Here is a 20,512-nt window from a genome sequence, read left to right on the forward strand (position 1 = left end):
AGAGAAATATATAGGGGAGAGGGAGAAAATAGAGAGAAATATATAGGAGAGAGGGAGAAAATAGAGAGAAATATATAGGGGAGAGGGAGAAAATAGAAAGATATAGGGGAGAGGGAGAAAATAGAAAGATATAGGGGAGAGGGAGAAAATAGAGAGAAATATATTGGGGAGAGGGAGAAAATAAAGAGAAATATATTGGGGAGAGGGAGAAAATAGAGAGAAATATATTGGGGAGAGAGAGAAAATAGAGAGAAATATATAGGGGAGAGGGAGAAAATAGAGAGAAATATATTGGGGAGAGGGAGAAAATAGTGAGAAATATATTGGGGAGAGGGAGAAAATAGAGAGAAATATATAGCGGAGAGGGAGAAAATAGAGAGAAATATATAGGGGAGAGGGAGAAAATAGAGAGAAAGATATAGGGGAGAGGGAGAAAATAGAGAGAAATATATAGGGGAGAGGGAGAAAATAGAGAGAAATATATAGGGGAGAGGGAGAAAATAGAGAGAAAGATATAGGGGAGAGGGAGAAAATAGAGAGAAATATATAGGGGAGAGGGAGAAAATAGAAAGATATAGGGGAGAGGGAGAAAATAGAAAGATATAGGGGAGAGGGAGAAAATAGAGAGAAATATATTGGGGAGAGGGAGAAAATAGAGAGAAATATATAGCGGAGAGGGAGAAAATAGAGAGAAATATATAGGGGAGAGGGAGAAAATAGAAATATATAGGGGAGAGGGAGAAAATAGAGAGAAAGATATAGGGGAGAGGGAGAAAATAGAAAGATATAGGGGAGAGGGAGAAAATAGAGAGAAAGATATAGGGGAGAGGGAGAAAATAAAGAGAAATATATAGGGGAGAGGGAGAAAATAAAGAGAAATATATAGGGGAGAGGGAGAAAATAAAGAGAAATATATAGGGGAGAGGGAGAAAATAAAGAGAAATATATAGGGGAGAGGGAGAAAATAGAGAGAAATATATAGGGGAGAGGGAGAAAATAAAGAGAAATATATAGGGGAGAGGGAGAAAATAAAGAGAAATATATAGGGGAGAGGGAGAAAATAAAGAGAAATATATAGGGGAGAGGGAGAAAATAAAGAGAAATATATAGGGGAGAGGGAGAAAATAAAGAGAAATATATAGGGGAGAGGGAGAAAATAGAGAGAAATATATAGGGGAGAGGGAGAAAATAAAGAGAAATATATAGGGGAGAGGGAGAAAATAGAGAGAAATATATAGGGGAGAGGGAGAAAATAGAGAGAAATATATTGGGGAGAGGGAGAAAATAGTGAGAAATATATTGGGGAGAGGGAGAAAATAGAGAGAAATATATAGCGGAGAGGGAGAAAATAGAGAGAAATATATTGGGGAGAGGGAGAAAATAGAGAGAAAGATATAGGGGAGAGGGAGAAAATAGAGAGAAATATATTGGGGAGAGGGAGAAAATAGAGAGAAATATATAGGGGAGAGGGAGAAAATAGAGAGAAATATATAGGGGAGAGGGAGAAAATAGAAAGATATAGGGGACAAGGAGAAAATAGAGAGAAATATATAGGGGAGAGGGAGAAAATAGAGAAAGTGTACAAGAGAAATTGAAGAAGAGAAAGATACAGAGGTAATTCGTGCATGATGTTAAGCCAAGAGTAACAAAGTGAGAGTGTAGAAGAGTGAGAGAGGATGTAATCCTGGAAACTGGCTGGACTAAATGTCGATGTGTTGAAATCCCAAGAGTCTAGAAGACTGCATTGGTTTAGATTCGGTTTCTCAATTAGAAAGGGTGCACGATGCTGAAAAGAGAACTCATGGTCATGGGGTCTAATGAAAGCGTGTCAATGATGTGTTGATGTATGTTCTGATGATGGTCTACTGTGGGTCTGTGTGAGCTAGTACAAGTACTTCTCCATAGCACAATATCAACAATCAAGGAGATCTAACAATAACACATCGAGGGGAGGTAACTCGCACTGCAGGCGCACTACTATCATTGGAAGAACTAGGCAATTCAAAGTTCGCTCCCTTTCACCGCCATGTTACGGCTGGATCGTCAGCCTCCCTTGGACCGCCTCGCTCCAGCCTGTTTCAATTATTCACGTCTCTTCTCGTTTCCCGCAGGCTGGAGAATGTTCCAGAAACATGTTAACTCGATGCCCACTTGAACCATGTCATTTAGACCATGGCAGGGGTAGCCCGTAATAACGTCAAGAAGTATAAATACATAGACAGATGTAGACTACGGCAGGGGTAGCCCGTAATAACGTCCAGAATTATAAATACATAGACAGATGTAGACTACGGCAGGGGTAGCCCGTAATAACGTCCAGAAGTATAAATACATAGACAGATGTAGACTACGGCAGGGGTAGCCCGTAATAACGTCAAGAAGTATAAATACATAGACAGATGTAGACTACGGCAGGGGTAGCCCGTAATAACGTCCAGAAGTATAAATACATAGACATATGTAGACTACGGCAGGGGTAGCCCGTAATAACGTCCAGAAGTATAAATACATAGACATATGTAGACTACGGCAGGGGTAGCCCGTAATAACGTCCAGAAGTATAAATACATAGACAGATGTAGAGTATGACATAATGCAAGGGTAACAATGGATTAGAACGCACACACACATACGAGGCGATAATCTGAGTAATGTGAATAACTTTAAAGGTTACTTTTAAAAAGCCATGCTTGAACAGCATGTAAAGTAATATAGTGGTAACACAGAAGTAATATAGAGGTAACACAGAAGTAATATAGAGGTAACACAGAAGTAATATAGAGGTAACACAGAAGTAATATAGAAGGGATAAAGTAGAGGTAGTAGACCCTTTAGAGTAGTGACTAAGGAGGTAGTAGACCCTTTAGAGTAGTGACTAAGGAGGTAGTAGACCCTTTAGAGTAGTGACTAAGGAGGTAGTAGACCCTTTAGAGTAGTGACTAAGGAGGTAGTAGACCCTTTAGAGTAGTGACTAAGGAGGTAGTAGACCCTTTAGAGTAGTGACTAAGGAGGTCATATAGTGACTGGTACAGAGGTGATCAGAAATTAAAGTAATCTTGAGGTCATTTAAAGGTTATGTAGAGCTAAAATAGCGGTACTAAAGAACATATATAGAACATATCTAGAATATATGTAGAACATATATAATTAAGTTAGAAATAATATAGAGGTCATTTAGGGGTAATTTCATGCTAATATACTTATACTAGAGATGTCTTATAGTGGTAATTTAGTGTTGATATGGAAGTACTTGAGATGTCTTATAGTGGTAATTTAGTGTTGATATGGAAGTACTTGAGATGTCTTATAGTGGTAATTTAGTGTTGATATGGAAGTACTTGAGATGTCTTATAGTGGTAATTTAGTGTTGATATGGAAGTACTTGAGATGTCTTATAGTGGTAATTTAGTGTTGATATGGAAGTACTTGAGATGTCTTATAGTGGTAATTTAGTGTTGATATGGAAGTACTTGAGATGTCTTATAGTGGTAATTTAGTGTTGATATGGAAGTACTTGAGATGTCATATAGTGGTAATTTAGTGTTGATATGAATATAATAGAGATAAATGTAATAAAAACTTGATATAAAGGTAATATAGATTAAACTATCAAAAAAAACAAACAAAGCATTAGGGTTTATTGAAAGAAATTTCTATAAATCAAATAAGAACATAAAACTAAAATGTTCTTTAACCTTGGTTAGGCAAATAATAGAATATGCATCCTCTGTTTGGGACCCCTCAACTCAAGTAAACATTAAGAAACTGGAACAGACACAAAATAGAGCAGTGAGATTCATAACAAACGAATATTCACATTTGAATATTCACTAAATTTGGAAAGCCTTCAGGAGAGAAGACTCAAAAGTAAAATAGCAAATATACAAGAACAAGAACAAAAGATGTTTGGATGTTTGACTGCTATAGAAATGAGTTCAATGTAATACAATTACTTTAGAACTAATAGCTAGTTTTTCCCTTTCTAGAGTTGCTACATAAAATGTAGATTCCCCCAAGTTTCAATCATACACCGATGTCTGGATTACATTATAGGAAAAAAAAACACTATGATTATTGTTTTCAGTTCATTTAAGTTGCACTTGTTTTGTATTGAGGTGCGAGTCTCTCCTAATATTGACACCCAGTTCTCTACAATTATGCCCTAACATACTGTTATCTCGTCTCTGAGTTGTCACAATCATCTCAATCATTGATTGTTAGAAAATAGGCGTGGGGTGGGGAAGAAGATATCTCAATGTTAATTCACCTATTTTCACTAATCTTCCTTGATATTGATGTAAGGCTCATCACACTATTTTTGACTACTTCGTTCTTATATGGGCCATCAAGGGAGACAACAGGTCTCACTAGCGCTCTAAACGTCCCTAGCTAGACATAGTGCAGGCTTAGTTTATCTTGAGATCACCCAGCAGTGGAACCGAGCTGGCCGCCACTTGGTGCTTGCCTCGTCCAATCAATAAGTGCAAGTGGAAACAGAACGAATTGGAAATGTTGCTGAACATAGTCTGTCAAACTTCTTCTGCTGTTGGCCAATTCTGGGGTGTAACAAGCAACAAGCAATTCAGGACAAAGAAAAACGTTTGAACAAAAATCAGAATGTCCCATAGTCTGTCACTGCAATGTAATGAAAAAAATCTATTATTATGTCATGCTGTTGTGATTACCGACAGACCATGACCACATCAGGACAAGTATTTACATTATTTCATGGCAGGGACTGAATTCATCTTTTACTGAGTAGCACAAATAAATGGAACAATCTTTAAGAGTCAAACCTTTCCCATCGTATTGGAGAAGCAAGGTCTATTCGTAAGAATGATCTGAGCAGTGACTGAGAGCAATGACTGAGAGCAGTGACTGAGAGCAATGACTATTGTCATGGAGTTGTGTAAACTCACGCGGCATTTCTTTTCTGCCCCCCCCCCCCCCCCCACGTATCATCTCTTCCTGAACTGAAAGTATATAACATGATACTAACCTGATCAGACGTGGCCACGCCTCTTTTAGGAGCATTGATGGCGGTTTTAATCCCAACAGACTCGTTGTCAAGGCAACCAACATGGCGGGGTACATGGGCGTGACAGTAAATATCTGGGGCAGTTGTCTGGTCCCAATGAAATGTTCTCAAAGTTAACTGGTGATATGAAATACAAGACAAACGTTCTGTAATACACTTTTTAGAATCTAAACGTAAAATTGTTCAATAATACACTTTTTAGAATCTAAACGTAAAATTGTTCAATAATACACTTTTTAGAATCTAGATGTAGCACTGTTTAATAATACACTTTTTAGAATCTAGATGTAGCATTGTTTAATAATACACTTTTTAGAATCTAGATGTAGCATTGTTTAATAATATACTTTTTAGAATCTAGATATAGCATTGTTTAATCATATACTTTTTAGAATCTAGATGTAGCATTATTTAATAATATACCTTTTTAGAATCTAGATGTTGCATTGTTCAATAATACACTTTTTAGAATCTAGATATAACATTGTTTAAAAATACACTTTTTAGAATCTAGATGTAGCACTGTTCAATAATACACTTTTTAGAATCTAGATGTAGCATTGTTCAATAATTCACTTTTCAGAATCTAGATGTAGCATATATTGTTCAGTAATACACTTTTTAGAATCTACATGTAGCACTGTTTAATAATACACTTTTTAGAATCTAGATGTAGCACTGTTCAATAATATACTTTTTAGAATCTAGATGTAGCACTGTTTAATAATACACTTTTTAGAATCTAGATATAACATTGTTTAAAAATACACTTTTTAGAATCTAGATGTAGCATTGTTCAATAATTCACTTTTCAGAATCTAGATGCAGCATATATTGTTCAGTAATACACTTTTAGAATCTAGATGTAGCACTGTTTAATAATACACTTTTTAGAATCTAGATGTAGCACTGTTCAATAATATACTTTTTAGAATCTAGATGTAGCATTGTTCAATAATTCACTTTTCAGAATCTAGATGTAGCATATATTGTTCAGTAATACACTTTTTAGAATCTAGATGTAGCACTGTTTAATAATACACTTTTTAGAATCTAGATGTAGCACTGTTCAATAATATACTTTTTAGAATCTAGATGTTGCATTGTTCAATAATACACTTTTTAGAATCTAGATATAACATTGTTTAAAAATACACTTTTTAGAATCTAGATGTAGCACTGTTCAATAATACACTTTTTAGAATCTAGAACAGAAACTGCACGCGGGACACAAAGGTCTTATCAGGTACAATGGTGACCTTTCAGCTCATTTCTCTATAGAGAATGGTGTGGTGTAAAACAGAAGGGGGGGGGGGGTGCTGACTCCAATACTCTTCACAATAGTCTCCGAAGCAATGCTAAATCAAATGAGGCGACGTCTGAAAGAGGGTCTCTACATCAAGTTCCGCTCCCATGGCAGCATATTTAATATTTTGGAAACCGAAGAAAGAGTGGGCTTGTAAATTTATTTTCCTTGATTTTATTTTCTTGTAAATCTATTTAAATGCATATTTTGAAATACATAAAAATTGTAAAATTTGAAATCCTGAGGGTGTCGACCTGTCCGACTAGTTTATAAAACAAATTATTTCAATCTACATTTAATTTCTTCGTCTATAAGTAATGTCTGAGTAATGTATTAGTAATCAAATGTCTTACAAAAATTGGACATGTGAAACAATATATTTTAAGAGCTGAAGTGGGAGCTGGGTAACATTATGTAAAAGTTTTTGACATCTCTCTCTGTCTGTCTGTCTGTCTGCCTGTCGTTCTATTTACCTGCAGTCCACAGATGCGACATCTAAAACACCTGCGATGAAACAGTGCCCCAACATCCACTCTCTCCACCGGGTACACCCGACTCCCACATCTGTGGCAGGCATCAGGCAAGGGTGAGCTCTGGTCTTGACCAGCATCCGAGTCGTTGTCAGAACTTAGTGTGTCTTGCTCCATGGCTGACCTGGATGACGTCATCAAGAACCCTGATGCCATGTTTAGAATAAACGCTATGTCATTTCCTGACTTGAATGCGTGTCATGTGACTCACACTTTGAAGACATTTAAAACACCAGAACTCAGCCAGTGGAGAATTGTGTAGTCCAAAAAAAGAAAAGAAACAGAAGCTTGAGGGTTGTACTTGGTGTTAAGCAAGAGGACTCAGCCTAATCCTTACAGCGCCATTAAGCTGACACATTAAATCTATACTCTTGGTCCGTACAGCCATGTTTAATGTTCCACTCAGGACAGGATGACCTATCCTTAACACCTTTTTAATGATCGGGTCACAGACGTTAGTTCCTGTACAATGACCTACTGTGGACTATGAAGACACATAAATCCAAGTCTTGAACTTCCTTGAAACTCTGGACAAGAGAGAAGGAGGAGGTCACTCGTGGCTGTTGACACCCCATTCATACCTTGAACTGATCTAGAAGAAGCAGGTCACTCGTGGCTGCTGACACCCCATTCATACCTTGAACTGATCTTTTTCATCTTCCCCAGCATTGTTTCTGTGGGATAGAAACAATGCAAAGAGAATCAACATTTGAAGAAACGCACAAAGTAAAAGCCTAAAGTGTTTTCTGGGGAGAACTTTCTGACACGCTTGAAGAGAAGAAAGTCTAAGGGACAACACACAGGACAAAATAGTGTTCTCTGTGTGTCCTATAGTGAGCCTAGTGTTCTCTGTGTGTCATATAGTGAGCATAGTGTTCTCTGTGTGTCCTATAGTGAGCCTAGTGTTCTCTGTGTGTCCTATAGTCAGCCTAGTGTTCTCTGTGTGTCATATAGTGAGCCTAGTGTTCTCTGTGTGTCCTATAGTGAGCCTAGTGTTCTCTGTGTGTCATATAGTGAGCATAGTGTTCTCTGTGTGTCTTATAATGAGCCTAGTGTTCTCTGTGTGTCCAATAGTGAGCCTAGTGTTCTCTGTGTGTCATATAGTGAGCATAGTGTTCTCTGTGTGTCATATAGTGAGCATAGTGTTCTCTGTGTGTCTTATAATGAGCCTAGTGTTCTCTGTGTGTCATATAGTGAGCCTAGTGTTTTTCTGTGTGTCATATAGTGAGCCTAGTGTTCTCTGTGTCCCCTATAGTCAGCATAGTGTTCTCTGTGTGTCCTATAGTCAGCATAGTGTTCTCTGTGTCCCCTATAGTCAGCATAGTGTTCTCTGTGTGTCCTATAGTCAGCATAGTGTTCTCTGTGTGTCATAGAGTGAGCATAGTGTTCTCTGTGTGTCATATAGTCAGCATAGTGTTCTCTGTGTGTCATATAGTGAGCCTAGTGTTCTCTGTGTGTCCTATAGTGAGCCTAGTGTTCTCTGTGTGTCATATAGTGAGCCTAGTGTTCTCTGTGTGTCCTATAGTGAGCATAGTGTTCTCTGTGTGTCCTATAGTGAGCATAGTGTTCTCTGTGTGTCATATAGTGAGCATAGTGTTCTCTGTGTGTCTTATAATGAGCCTAGTGTTCTCTGTGTGTCATATAGTGAGCCTAGTGTTCTCTGTGTGTCATATAGTGAGCCTAGTGTTCTCTGTGTCCCCTATAGTCAGCATAGTGTTCTCTGTGTGTCCTATAGTCAGCATAGTGTTCTCTGTGTGTCCTATAGTCAGCATAGTGTTCTCTGTGTGTCCTATAGTGAGCATAGTGTTCTCTGTGTGTCATATAGTCAGCATAGTGTTCTCTGTGTGTCATATAGTCAGCATAGTGTTCTCTGTGTGTCATATAGTGAGCCTAGTGTTCTCTGTGTGTCCTATAGTGAGCCTAGTGTTCTCTGTGTGTCATATAGTGAGCATAGTGTTCTCTGTGTGTCTTATAATGAGCCTAGTGTTCTCTGTGTGTCCAATAGTGAGCCTAGTGTTCTCTGTGTGTCATATAGTGAGCATAGTGTTCTCTGTGTGTCATATAGTGAGCATAGTGTTCTCTGTGTGTCTTATAATGAGCCTAGTGTTCTCTGTGTGTCATATAGTGAGCCTAGTGTTTTCTGTGTGTCATATAGTCAGCATAGTGTTCTCTGTGTGTCCTATAGTCAGCATAGTGTTCTCTGTGTCCCCTATAGTCAGCATAGTGTTCTCTGTGTGTCCTATAGTCAGCATAGTGTTCTCTGTGTGTCCTATAGTCAGCATAGTGTTCTCTGTGTGTCCTATAGTCAGCATAGTGTTCTCTGTGTGTCATATAGTGAGCCTAGTGTTCTCTGTGTGTCATATAGTGAGCCTAGTGTTCTCTGTGTGTCATAGAGTGAGCCTAGTGTTCTCTGTGTGTCATATAGTGAGCCTAGTGTTCTCTGTGTGTCATAGAGTGAGCCTAGTGTTCTCTGTGTGTCATATAGTGAGCCTAGTGTTCTCTGTGTGTCATATAGTGAGCCTAGTGTTCTCTGTGTGTCATATAGTCATCATAGTGTTCTCTGTGTGTCATATAGTGAGCATGTTCAAATCGGTTTTAGGATGTTTTCAAAAGTTAAAAAAAATAATAATTTTTACAATACATAATAAAATGCAACTATTTGGGCAACAAATGTCTAACAGTGCTATTCAAAATGCAACTATTTGGGCAACAAATGTCTAACAGTGCTATTCAAAATGCAGCCGACAATGAAATACATGTTTAAAATATGATAATTGTGTTCATAAAAAGTAACATAAGAAAACATTTTCTTTCAGACGACAGTTCCTCCTTCATGAAGCTCAAGACTTTTTTGTAAGAGCATTTCTTGTTCAATTTGCTCTCAATAAGTAATAACTAATGAATGATAGATTTTGAAAAATGTAACATTTTTTACCCCGCCCCCCCCTCCCCCGACGCTCCTACACTATGTTTGTTAATAGTGTTTTATAAATAAAATTAATTTTATTGCTGGATCTAAATAGATCTATATCTTAAAGCAGATTTTAGTTTGGTGATTGGCCAATAGATCCAGACCATAGACATAGACCAGACTTTAAAGACGCGTGCAAAATGTTCCTGGACTTTTAATTTATTTTTTTAACTTTTGAATGACATTGAAGGAATACCCACCGAGTGTCTAGAAACAAATTTAATTTAAAGAACATTATGTTTTTAAAATTATAAAGCTCAAACCAGAGTTTTCTCAGTGTGGCCAAATAGCTAGTATTTTTTCCCAAAGATAGACTAAACTGTCGAATTTCTAGGAAAATCGTGTAGATTGAGCTGTTTTCGAGATCCGTGTCCCCCCCCCTTCCCAAGCTGTTTTTTTTTTAACCAATAAAGAATTTGTAAGCCGATAAGAGGAATTTTAATGAAAATATTTATACATGGCAATCTCAGAATATAAAATAAAGATTTGTCATTTCGAGATCTAGTTCAGCAAAAACTGGGACCTCAAGGCGCCACACGTTTCTAGAAAACAATTCGAACGATTTTCCTAGAAATTTTACAATTGAAATATATTGTTGGTAAAAGAATTACTGGCTCGTTGGTCACACTGAGAAAACTCTAATTTGACCGTTATAATTTTTCAAAGTATAAAAAAAAATAATCAAAGTTTGGCTAAAGGACTAGAAAATACCGTTCTTCGGGTATTTCCACATGTAGGTCCTAGTCATTGAAGAGTTGAATCAATTAATGTTCAACAACAGTTTGCGCACCGCATTCTAAGTCTAGATGCAAAAGCCTAGCATTAGACTATTCTCAAGTCTACTAGATTTATACTATACTAGTCGACCCACGGCGTAGCATACGCCGTTATTTTGCAGGGCCGGCCTTAGGCCCCTATGCGACCCGCAGTGTGCCCCGCACTTTCAAAGGACCCGCGCTAATTCTTGGTGTACATTATTAAATTAAACCATTTTATAACTTATAATAAAATATACGAAAAAGTCATGGAAATATCCGGAAATTATTAAAATCTTTTGAAAACTCAAAAACAAAAATTGCAGAAATAAGAGAGTGATATTTCCTTTACTTCTTCTTCTCGTCCAAACTCTTGAGGGAAGAAGAGAATTATATATATTACATATTAAATATATTTGTCTATGATGATTTATACCTTCATTCACCAAATGATTTGTTTCTCCGGGGGGGGGGGGCGAGGTAAAAATAGTTTTGCTTTTTTTTTTTAACATTCATTAGTTATAAATTGTTTCAAAGAGGACTAAACTTGCCCCATATCAGCATTAGATTAGGGCTTAGGGCCCTTTAAAGTCGAAATCTAGCATTGAATCTACCTGTGTAATCTAATCCATCCATCTACTCACCATTAACCCGCACACACTTCCCTCCCACCATCTATCCGTCTGTGTGTAGATGTATAGTTAGGCCTATAGAAACCTCTGTATGTATATAGTTAGGCCTATAGAAACCTCTGTATGTATATAGTTAGGTCTATAGAAACATTTGTATGTATATAGTTAGGCCTATAGAAACCTCTGTATGTATATAGTTAGGCCTATAGAAACCTCTGTATGCATATAGTTAGGCCTATAAAAAACCTATGTATGTATATATTTAGGCCTATAGAAACCTCTGTATGTATATAGTTAGGCCAATAGAAACATCTGTATGTATATAGTTAGGCCAATAGAAACCTCTGTATGTATAGCCTTTAGTTAGGCCTATAGAAACCTCTGTATGTATTTCTGTATGTATTCTCACGAAAGGGCACTGTATATTTGATTACTTCGTTTTTTGTTTGCATCAGTTTATCTGTTGATTGAACTCAAGGTCAAGGTCGCTCACCCCCAGACGATTTTTTTCCTTGCTCTTATTGGCCTTGTTGTATTGAAGGTAAGGGCGGGTGGAGGCAAAGAGATGGTGACCGCTTGAATCGAAGTTTCTCCATCACTAGAGAAATTCTCGCTACCCGACTATTTATACCACCATCACCCCCCTCCATCTTTAGCTACTCTTAGCGTCATCATTGATTAAATCCCCAGTTTATCGACAGCAAGATACAGGTCACCATGACACCAGCAGATGTGCTTTCAATGTGGCACACTATGTAACAAGTTTGACACAACATTCGATTTTCTTTATACCATAAGAGTTCAGGCAATCATCTAGAACTCACACTTTTATTATCCACACTTAGACTTCAACTGATAGTTATTGTTCATTTAGCTGACAATGAGCTTAACAATTTGGTCGAATTAAAATGTTACGACAAACAAAAAATTCATAAACAGAATTGTTTTTCAGTAGTCGTGGTACATTTTCATTTTTAAACAATAATAGTAGGTCTACCAAAGTATTCACACAATAGGTCTACCAAAGTATTCACACAATAGGTTTACCAAAGTATTCACACAATAGGTCTACCAAAGTATTCACACAATAGGTCTACCAAAGTATTCACATAATAGGTCTACCAAAGTATTCACATAGTAGGTCTACCAAAGTATTCACATAGTAGGTCTACCAAAGTATTCACACAATAGGTCTACCAAAGTATTCACATAGTAGGTCTACCAAAGTATTCACACAGTAGGTCTACCAAAGTATTCACATAGTAGGTCTACCAAAGTATTCACACAATAGGTCTACCAAAGTATTCACACAATAGGTCTACCAAAGTATTCACACAATAGGTCTACCAAAGTTTTCACATAGTAGGTCTACCAAAGTATTCACACAATAGGTCTACCAAAGTATTCACATAGTAGGTCTACCAAAGTATTCACACAGTAGGTCTACCAAATTATTCACATAATAGGTCTACCAAAGTATTCACATAGTAGGTCTACCAAAGTATTCACATAGTAGGTCTACCAAAGTATTCACACAGTAGGTCTACCAAAGTATTCACATAGTGGGTCTACCAAAGTATTCACATAGTAGGTCTACCAAAGTATTCACACAGTGGGTCTACCAAAGTTTTCACATAGTCCTGACTCCTGATTCATGCCATCATTCTATGTTTGTGTTTCTGTGAGTGTGTGTATTTTGAATCCTGACATTATTGAGTTGACAAGTCAACATCGCTTCCAAATCTACATTTTCTAATTCTCTAGCCAAATTTAATTGTTTTGTAAATACTTGAAACATTTTAACGTAGATTTGGGTTCATCTCTTCCAATAGTTCGATGTTAACGTTCAGATCTAGGAGGACAAGGAGGGGAGGATGCACGAATCTGTTCGTGTCGCCTGACGTGAAACCGCTTATAACGATCAGGAGGTCACTTTTTATAGGTTAGGCCTATATATAATTCTAGATTTAAATTTAGATGACATATATAGGAAAGAAAACAAAGTATTTAAGACTTGTTCCTAAGTAAAGTAAACGATTGATTGATAACATATAGGCCTGGTTCATATCTTTACATTAACTCGCGGGTCTCTGTCATTTCACTCTCTGGTCATTTCACCCACAGATCTTTTCATACATAAAAAAAACATGTAAAAAGTATGAAACCATCAAATATTTCATATATTGATGTGACACATTACATAAGAATAAAATTTAATGCCATTAAAAGAGTACAATTTTACAATCTATAGATATAGAGCTAATGTAAACATTGTTTTTGTATGTTAATCACAATCAATAAGATAGGTAATATATTGATCGTAGGCACAGATGACGATCCATTGATTCAATGTTTGTAATTCTCTTGGCCAGTGTTTCATATGACTTCCTTGGACGCTTTCAGTGCCGGCGCTAACCTGTAAAACTGATGCCCATCTAGGAATGTCCACACTGTTAGATGACGACATGAAAATAGAGATTGGTGGGCATGATGCCAACCGTCCACAGCGTCGTTTATTCGCGCAACATCACCGATTATGTCCAGGTATTCCATGTACTTGAAGGGAATAAAGCTGCAGCAAAGTTATCTCCTTTGCAGCGCTTTCTGCGACCAAGTACACATGTATGCTCGATGTAGACACTAAAGTTTAAATATGACTCGGCGGCTCCAGAGGATGGGTGATATCAGCGTTTATTAGAAGAAATAAAATATTATCTTAAGGTTAAATACAATGCCGCACCCATATTCCAGAAAGTAGGATTGACAAAAAAAGATAAAAATAAAAATCCTTCCCTTGACATTGACAGTGTCAGGATGCCACGAGGTAAGATGAACCCTTGCTCTCGTGGACTCACTCCTCTTCATGGCTCCTCAGCCACCATTCCAAATCAACCTCCCCCTGGCATTAATAGTGTCAGGAAGTCACGAGGTGAGCCGAACCCTCGCGCTCGTGAAAACACTTCTCACCATGGCTCCTCAGCCACCATTCAATACCAACCTTCCCCTGGCACTGACCGTGTCAGGAAGCCACGATGTAAGCCAAATTATCGCACTCGTGGGGACGTTCACTATCAGAACTCCACATTCTTTATCAGGCCACTCTTCCCTGACATTGTCAGGCGAAACCGAGTTAAGCTGACCACTTACTCTCGTGAAGAAGCGCCTCACAGCGGCGACGGACGTAAGCCCCAACGTGCACATGTGCCTTGGGCGTCCCGTCTAAGCCCCAATCACACTCACCAATCCGCCCCAGGAAGGAAATATTACTCACCCAATCGCCCAATCTACTCTCCCAAGCAACCCCAAATGTTTCACCCAGGTGACTACATACTCAGAAACGGGAAGTAGACCACGGACAGACTTGGACAGACTCTCCTCCTGGCATGGCTACCTCTTTATTTTCCCGGATTTTTTTTTCTAATGCTGTGATAACAACTAATCCCAAAGTTAGAGTGACCTCAGTCCGCTCGCCTTTTATGGATTCTCTGCGATAGATCCATCTTGGCGGGGGCGTATGTGACAAGTGAAAAGCTTGCTGTCAGAGTCACTCAATTTTATCACAGCATTAATTATTATTATCATTATTTTTATTTATATATTATATATTATTATATATCTTCCGTTTTCTACTGGGTGGATTAGGCAGCATCTTCCGTGTTCTACTGGGTGTATTATGCAGCATCTTCCGTGTTCTACTGGATGGATTAGGCAGCATCTTCCGTGTTCTACTGGATGGATTAGGCAGCATCTTCCGTGTTCTACTGGGTGGATTAGGCAGCATCTTCCGTGTTCTACTGGGTGGATTAGGCAGCATCTTCCGTGTTCTACTGGATGGATTAGGCAGCATCTTCCGTGTTCTACTGGGTGTATTATGCAGCATCTTCCGTGTTCTACTGGATGGATTAGGCAGCATCTTCCGTGTTCTACTGGGTGGATTAGGCAGCATCTTCCGTGTTCTACTGGGTGGATTAGGCAGCATCTTCCGTGTTCTACTGAGTGGATTAGGCAGCATCTTCCGTGTTCTACTGAGTGGATTAGGCAGCATCTTCCGTGTTCTACTGAGTTAATTAGGCAGCATCTTCCGTTTTCTACTGGGTGGATTAGGCAGCATCTTCCGTTTTCTAATGAGTGGATTAGGCAGCATCTTCCGTGTTCTACTGAGTGGATTAGGCAGCATCTTCCGTGTTCTACTGAGTTAATTAGGCAGCATCTTCCGTTTTCTACTGGGTGGATTAGGCAGCATCTTCCGTTTTCTAATGAGTGGATTAGGCAGCATCTTATTATTATTATTATTATTAGGCAGCATCTTCCGTTTTCTACTGAGTGGATTAGGCAGCATCTTCCGTGTTCTACTGGGTGTATTAGGCAGCATGTTCCGTTTTCTACTGGTTGGATTAGGCAGCATCTTCCGTGTTCTACTGGGTGTATTAGGCAGCATCTTCCGTGTTCTACTGGGTGGATTAGGCAGCATCTTTCGTGTTCTACTGAGTGGATTAGGAAGCATCTTCTGTGTTCTACTGAGTGGATTAGGCAGCATCTTCCGTTTTCTACTGAGTGGATTAGGCAGCATCTTTCGTGTTCTACTGAGTGGATTAGGCAGCATCTTCCGTGTTCTACTGAGTTAATTAGGCAGCATCTTCCGTTTTCTACTGGGTGGATTAGGCAGCATCTTCCGTGTTCTACTGGGTGTATTAGGCAGCATGTTCCGTTTTCTACTGGGTGGATTAGGCAGCATCTTCCGTGTTCTACTGGGTATATTAGGCAGCATCTTCCGTGTTCTACTGGGTGGATTAGGCAGCATCTTCCGTGTTCTACTGGGTGGATTAGGCAGCATCTTCCGTTTTCTACTGAGTGGATTAGGCAGCATCTTTCGTGTTCTACTGAGTGGATTAGGAAGCATCTTCCGTGTTCTACTGAGTGGATTAGGCAGCATCTTCCGTTTTCTACTGGGTGGATTAGGCAGCATCTTCCGTTTTCTACTGAGTGGATTAGGCAGCATCTTTCGTGTTCTACTGAGTGGATTAGGCAGCATCTTATTATTATTATTATTAGGCAGCATCTTCCGTTTTCTACTGAGTGGATTAGGCAGCATCTTCCGTGTTCTACTGAGTGGATTAGGCAGCATATACCGTGTTCTACTGAGTGGATTAGGCAGCATCTTTCGTGTTCTACTGAGTGGATTAGGCAGCATCTTCCGTGTTCTACTGAGTTAATTAGGCAGCATCTTCCGTTTTCTACTGGGTGGATTAGGCAGCATCTTCCGTTTTCTAATGAGTGGATTAGGCAGCATCTTATTATTATTATTATTAGGCAGCATCTTCCGTTTTCTACTGAGTGGATTAGGCAGCATCTTCCGTGTTCTACTGAGTGGATTAGGCAGCATATACCGTGTTCTACTGAGTGGATTAGGCAGCATCTTCCGTGTTCTACTGAGTGGATTAGGCAGCATATACCGTGTTCTACTGAGTGGATTAGGCAGCATCTTATTATTATTATTATTATTAGGCAGCATCTTCCGTTTTCTACTGAGTGGATTAGGCAGCATCTTCCGTGTTCTACTGGGTGTATGAGGCAGCATGTTCCGTTTTCTACTGGTTGGATTAGGCCGCATCTTCCGTGTTCTACTGGGTGTATTAGGCAGCATCTTCCGTGTTCTACTGGGTGGATTAGGCAGCATCTTCCGTGTTCTACTGGGTGGATTAGGCAGCATCTTTCGTGTTCTACTGAGTGGATTAGGAAGCATCTTCCGTGTTCTACTGAGTGGATTAGGCAGCATCTTATTATTATTATTATTAGGCAGCATCTTCCGTTTTCTACTGAGTGGATTAGGCAGCATCTTCCGTGTTCTACTGAGTGGATTAGGCAGCATATACCGTGTTCTACTGAGTGGATTAGGCAGCATCTTTCGTGTTCTACTGAGTGGATTAGGCAGCATCTTCCGTGTTCTACTGAGTTAATTAGGCAGCATCTTCCGTTTTCTACTGGGTGGATTAGGCAGCATCTTCCGTGTTCTACTGAGTTAATTAGGCAGCATCTTCCGTTTTCTACTGGGTGGATTAGGCAGCATCTTCCGTGTTCTACTGGGTGTATTAGGCAGCATGTTCCGTTTTCTACTGGGTGGATTAGGCAGCATCTTCCGTGTTCTACTGGGTATATTAGGCAGCATCTTCCGTGTTCTACTGGGTGGATTAGGCAGCATCTTCCGTGTTCTACTGGGTGGATTAGGCAGCATCTTTCGTGTTCTACTGAGTGGATTAGGAAGCATCTTCCGTGTTCTACTGAGTGGATTAGGCAGCATCTTCCGTTTTCTACTGAGTGGATTAGGCAGCATCTTTCGTGTTCTACTGAGTGGATTAGGCAGCATCTTCCGTGTTCTACTGAGTTAATTAGGCAGCATCTTCCGTTTTCTACTGGGTGGATTAGGCAGCATCTTCCGTTTTCTAATGAGTGGATTAGGCAGCATCTTATTATTATTATTATTAGGCAGCATCTTCCGTTTTCTACTGAGTGGATTAGGCAGCATCTTCCGTGTTCTACTGAGTGGATTAGGCAGCATATACCGTGTTCTACTGAGTGGATTAGGCAGCATCTTCCGTGTTCTACTGAGTGGATTAGGCAGCATATACCGTGTTCTACTGAGTGGATTAGGCAGCCTCTTCCGTGTTCTACTGAGTGGATAAGCAGGATGCAGCATCTTCCGTTTTCTACTGAGTGGATTAGGCAGCATCTTCCGTGTTCTACTGGGTGTATTAGGCAGCATATACCGTGTTCTACTAAGTGGATTAGGCAGCATCTTCCGTGTTCTACTGAGTGGATAAGCAGGATATACCGTGTTCTACTGAATGGATGGGGCAGAATTTACCGTGTTCTACTGAGTGGATGGGGCAGCATATATTGTTTTCTACGGACTGAGAGTGTTGAAAAATGGTCAAATCCTTACGTTTCTTGCATGACAAGTCTGGAGTAGTCTCATAGCGAGTTAAAGTCTGGAGTAGTTTCATAGCGAGTTATTATCTTGTAGACGTCTTTACTTTCAGTAAGTTTGAATGTGTAATGTGGCAGTTCTAAGTACTCTACTTTCTATTCTTTGAATTCCTTACTATCTTCTTAACTTTGTTTTCTTTCTCTGGACTAGTCGTTTGTTGACATTCTATTCTTTACTTACTCTCTTTTCATGTCTCCTTTACTTTCTCAGCTTCAACAGACTTCCCCCCCCCCTTTTTTTTCTTTTTAGCCATTACGTCCTTAACAGACTGTGAGTAGAAGGACTTAAGGGTGGGATTGAGTACTTCAGTATCGATACTGTCCTGGAATTGATGTCTTCAATCTGCCTCATGTCCAGGACAGAAAGACTTCCCTTGCACTAGTTCCCTTGCGTAATAGAGATGGTGCGTCTGAGGAGTGACGTAATAGAGATGGTGCGTCTGAGGAGTGACGTAATAGAGATGGTGCGTCTGAGGAGTGACGTAATAGAGATGGTGCGTCTGAGGAGTGACGTAATAGAGATGGTGCGTCTGAGGAGTGACGTAATAGAGATGGTGCGTCTGAGGAGTGACGTAATAGAGATGGTGCGTCTGAGGAGTGACGTAATAGAGATGGTGCGTCTGAGGAGTGACGTAATAGAGATGGTGCGTCTGAGGAGTGACGTAATAGAGATGGTGCGTCTGAGGAGTGACGTAATAGAGATGGTGCGTCTGAGGAGTGACGTAATAGAGATGGTGCGTCTGAGGAGTGACGGAGAAAGAAAAAAAAAGGGGGGGGGGTGATATCGACTGGTAATGTTTTAGGTCACTATGCTCTCGGGTTAATAATTACACCAAGGACTTATGGATGTGGAGGGTCTGAAGAAAAGTTTGTACAAAGACGTTATTGAAGATAAGGTAAACAACATATCTGACCTTGTCTTAACATTGTGGGAGCACTCTAGTAACAAACAAAACATATCTGACCTTGTCTTAACATTGTGGGAGCACTCTAGTAACAAACAAAACATATTTGACCTTGTCTTAACATTGTGGGAGCACTCTAGTAACAAACAAAACATATTTGACCTTGTCTTAACATTGTGGGAGCACTCTAGTAACAAACAAAACATATCTGACCTTGTCTTAACATTGTGGGAGCACTTTAGTAACAAACAAAACATATCTGACCTTGTCTTAACATTGTGGGAGCACTCTAGTAACAAACAAAACATATCTGACCTTGTCTTAACATTGTGGGAGCACTCTAGTAACAAACAAAACATATTTGACCTTGTCTTAACATTGTGGGAGCACTCTAGTAACAAACAAAACATATTTGACCTTGTCTTAACATTGTGGGAGCACTTTAGTAACAAACAAAACATATCTGACCCTGTCTTAACATTGTGGGAGCACTCTAGTAACAAACAAAACATATCTGACCTTGTCTTAACATTGTGGGAGCACTCTAGTAACAAACAAAACATATTTGACCTTGTCTTAACATTGTGGGAGCACTCTAGTAACAAACAAAACATATTTGACCTTGTCTTAACATTGTGGGAGCACTCTAGTAACAAACAAAACATATCTGACCTTGTCTTAACATTGTGGGAGCACTTTAGTAACAAACAAAACATATCTGACCTTGTCTTAACATTGTGGGAGCACTCTAGTAACAAACAAAACATATCTGACCTTGTCTTAACATTGTGGGAGCACTCTAGTAACAAACAAAACATATCTGACCTTGTCTTAACATTGTGGGAGCACTTTAGTAACAAACAAAACATATCTGACCTTGTCTTAACATTGTGGGAGCACTTTAGTAACAAACAAAACATATCTGACCTTGTCTTAACATTGTGGGAGCACTCTAGTAACAAACAAAACATATTTGACCTTGTCTTAACATTGTGGGAGCACTCTAGTAACAAACAAAACATATCTGACCTTGTCTTAACATTGTGGGAGCACTTTAGTAACAAACAAAACATATCTGACCTTGTCTTAACATTGTGGGAGCACTTTAGTAACAAACAAAACATATCTGACCTTGTCTTAACATTGTGGGAGCACTTTAGTAACAAACAAAACATATATGACCTTGTCTTAACATTGTGGGAGCACTTTAGTAACAAACAAAACATATCTGACCTTGTCTTAACATTGTGGGAGCACTTTAGTAACAAACAAAACATATTTGACCTTGTCTTAACATTGTGGGAGCACTCTAGTAACAAACAAAACATATTTGATCTTGTCTTAACATTGTGGGAGCACTCTAGTAACAAACAAAACATATTTGACCTTGT

At 39.1% G+C, this 20,512-nt stretch overlaps 1 protein-coding gene across 1 annotated transcript in view; it reads right to left on the reverse strand.

The window, feature by feature from the left end:
- The window catches only part of LOC106071341 (hillarin-like), a 101,709-nt gene that overhangs the window by 65,984 nt on the left and 15,213 nt on the right, over positions 1-20,512 (reverse strand). Inside the window, exons 2-3 of the mRNA XM_056005471.1 lie at positions 6,818-7,548; positions 5,000-5,155 (exon numbers count right to left, since the gene is read on the reverse strand). Of these exons, the coding sequence (XP_055861446.1) occupies positions 5,000-5,155; positions 6,818-7,030 (369 nt within the window). The 5' untranslated portion in view covers positions 7,031-7,548. The remainder of the gene's footprint in view (positions 1-4,999; positions 5,156-6,817; positions 7,549-20,512) is intronic.

The sequence above is a fragment of the Biomphalaria glabrata genome, chromosome 12 (genome assembly GCF_947242115.1).
Source record: "Biomphalaria glabrata chromosome 12, xgBioGlab47.1, whole genome shotgun sequence".
In the NCBI taxonomy this organism is placed as follows: Eukaryota; Metazoa; Mollusca; class Gastropoda; family Planorbidae; genus Biomphalaria; species Biomphalaria glabrata.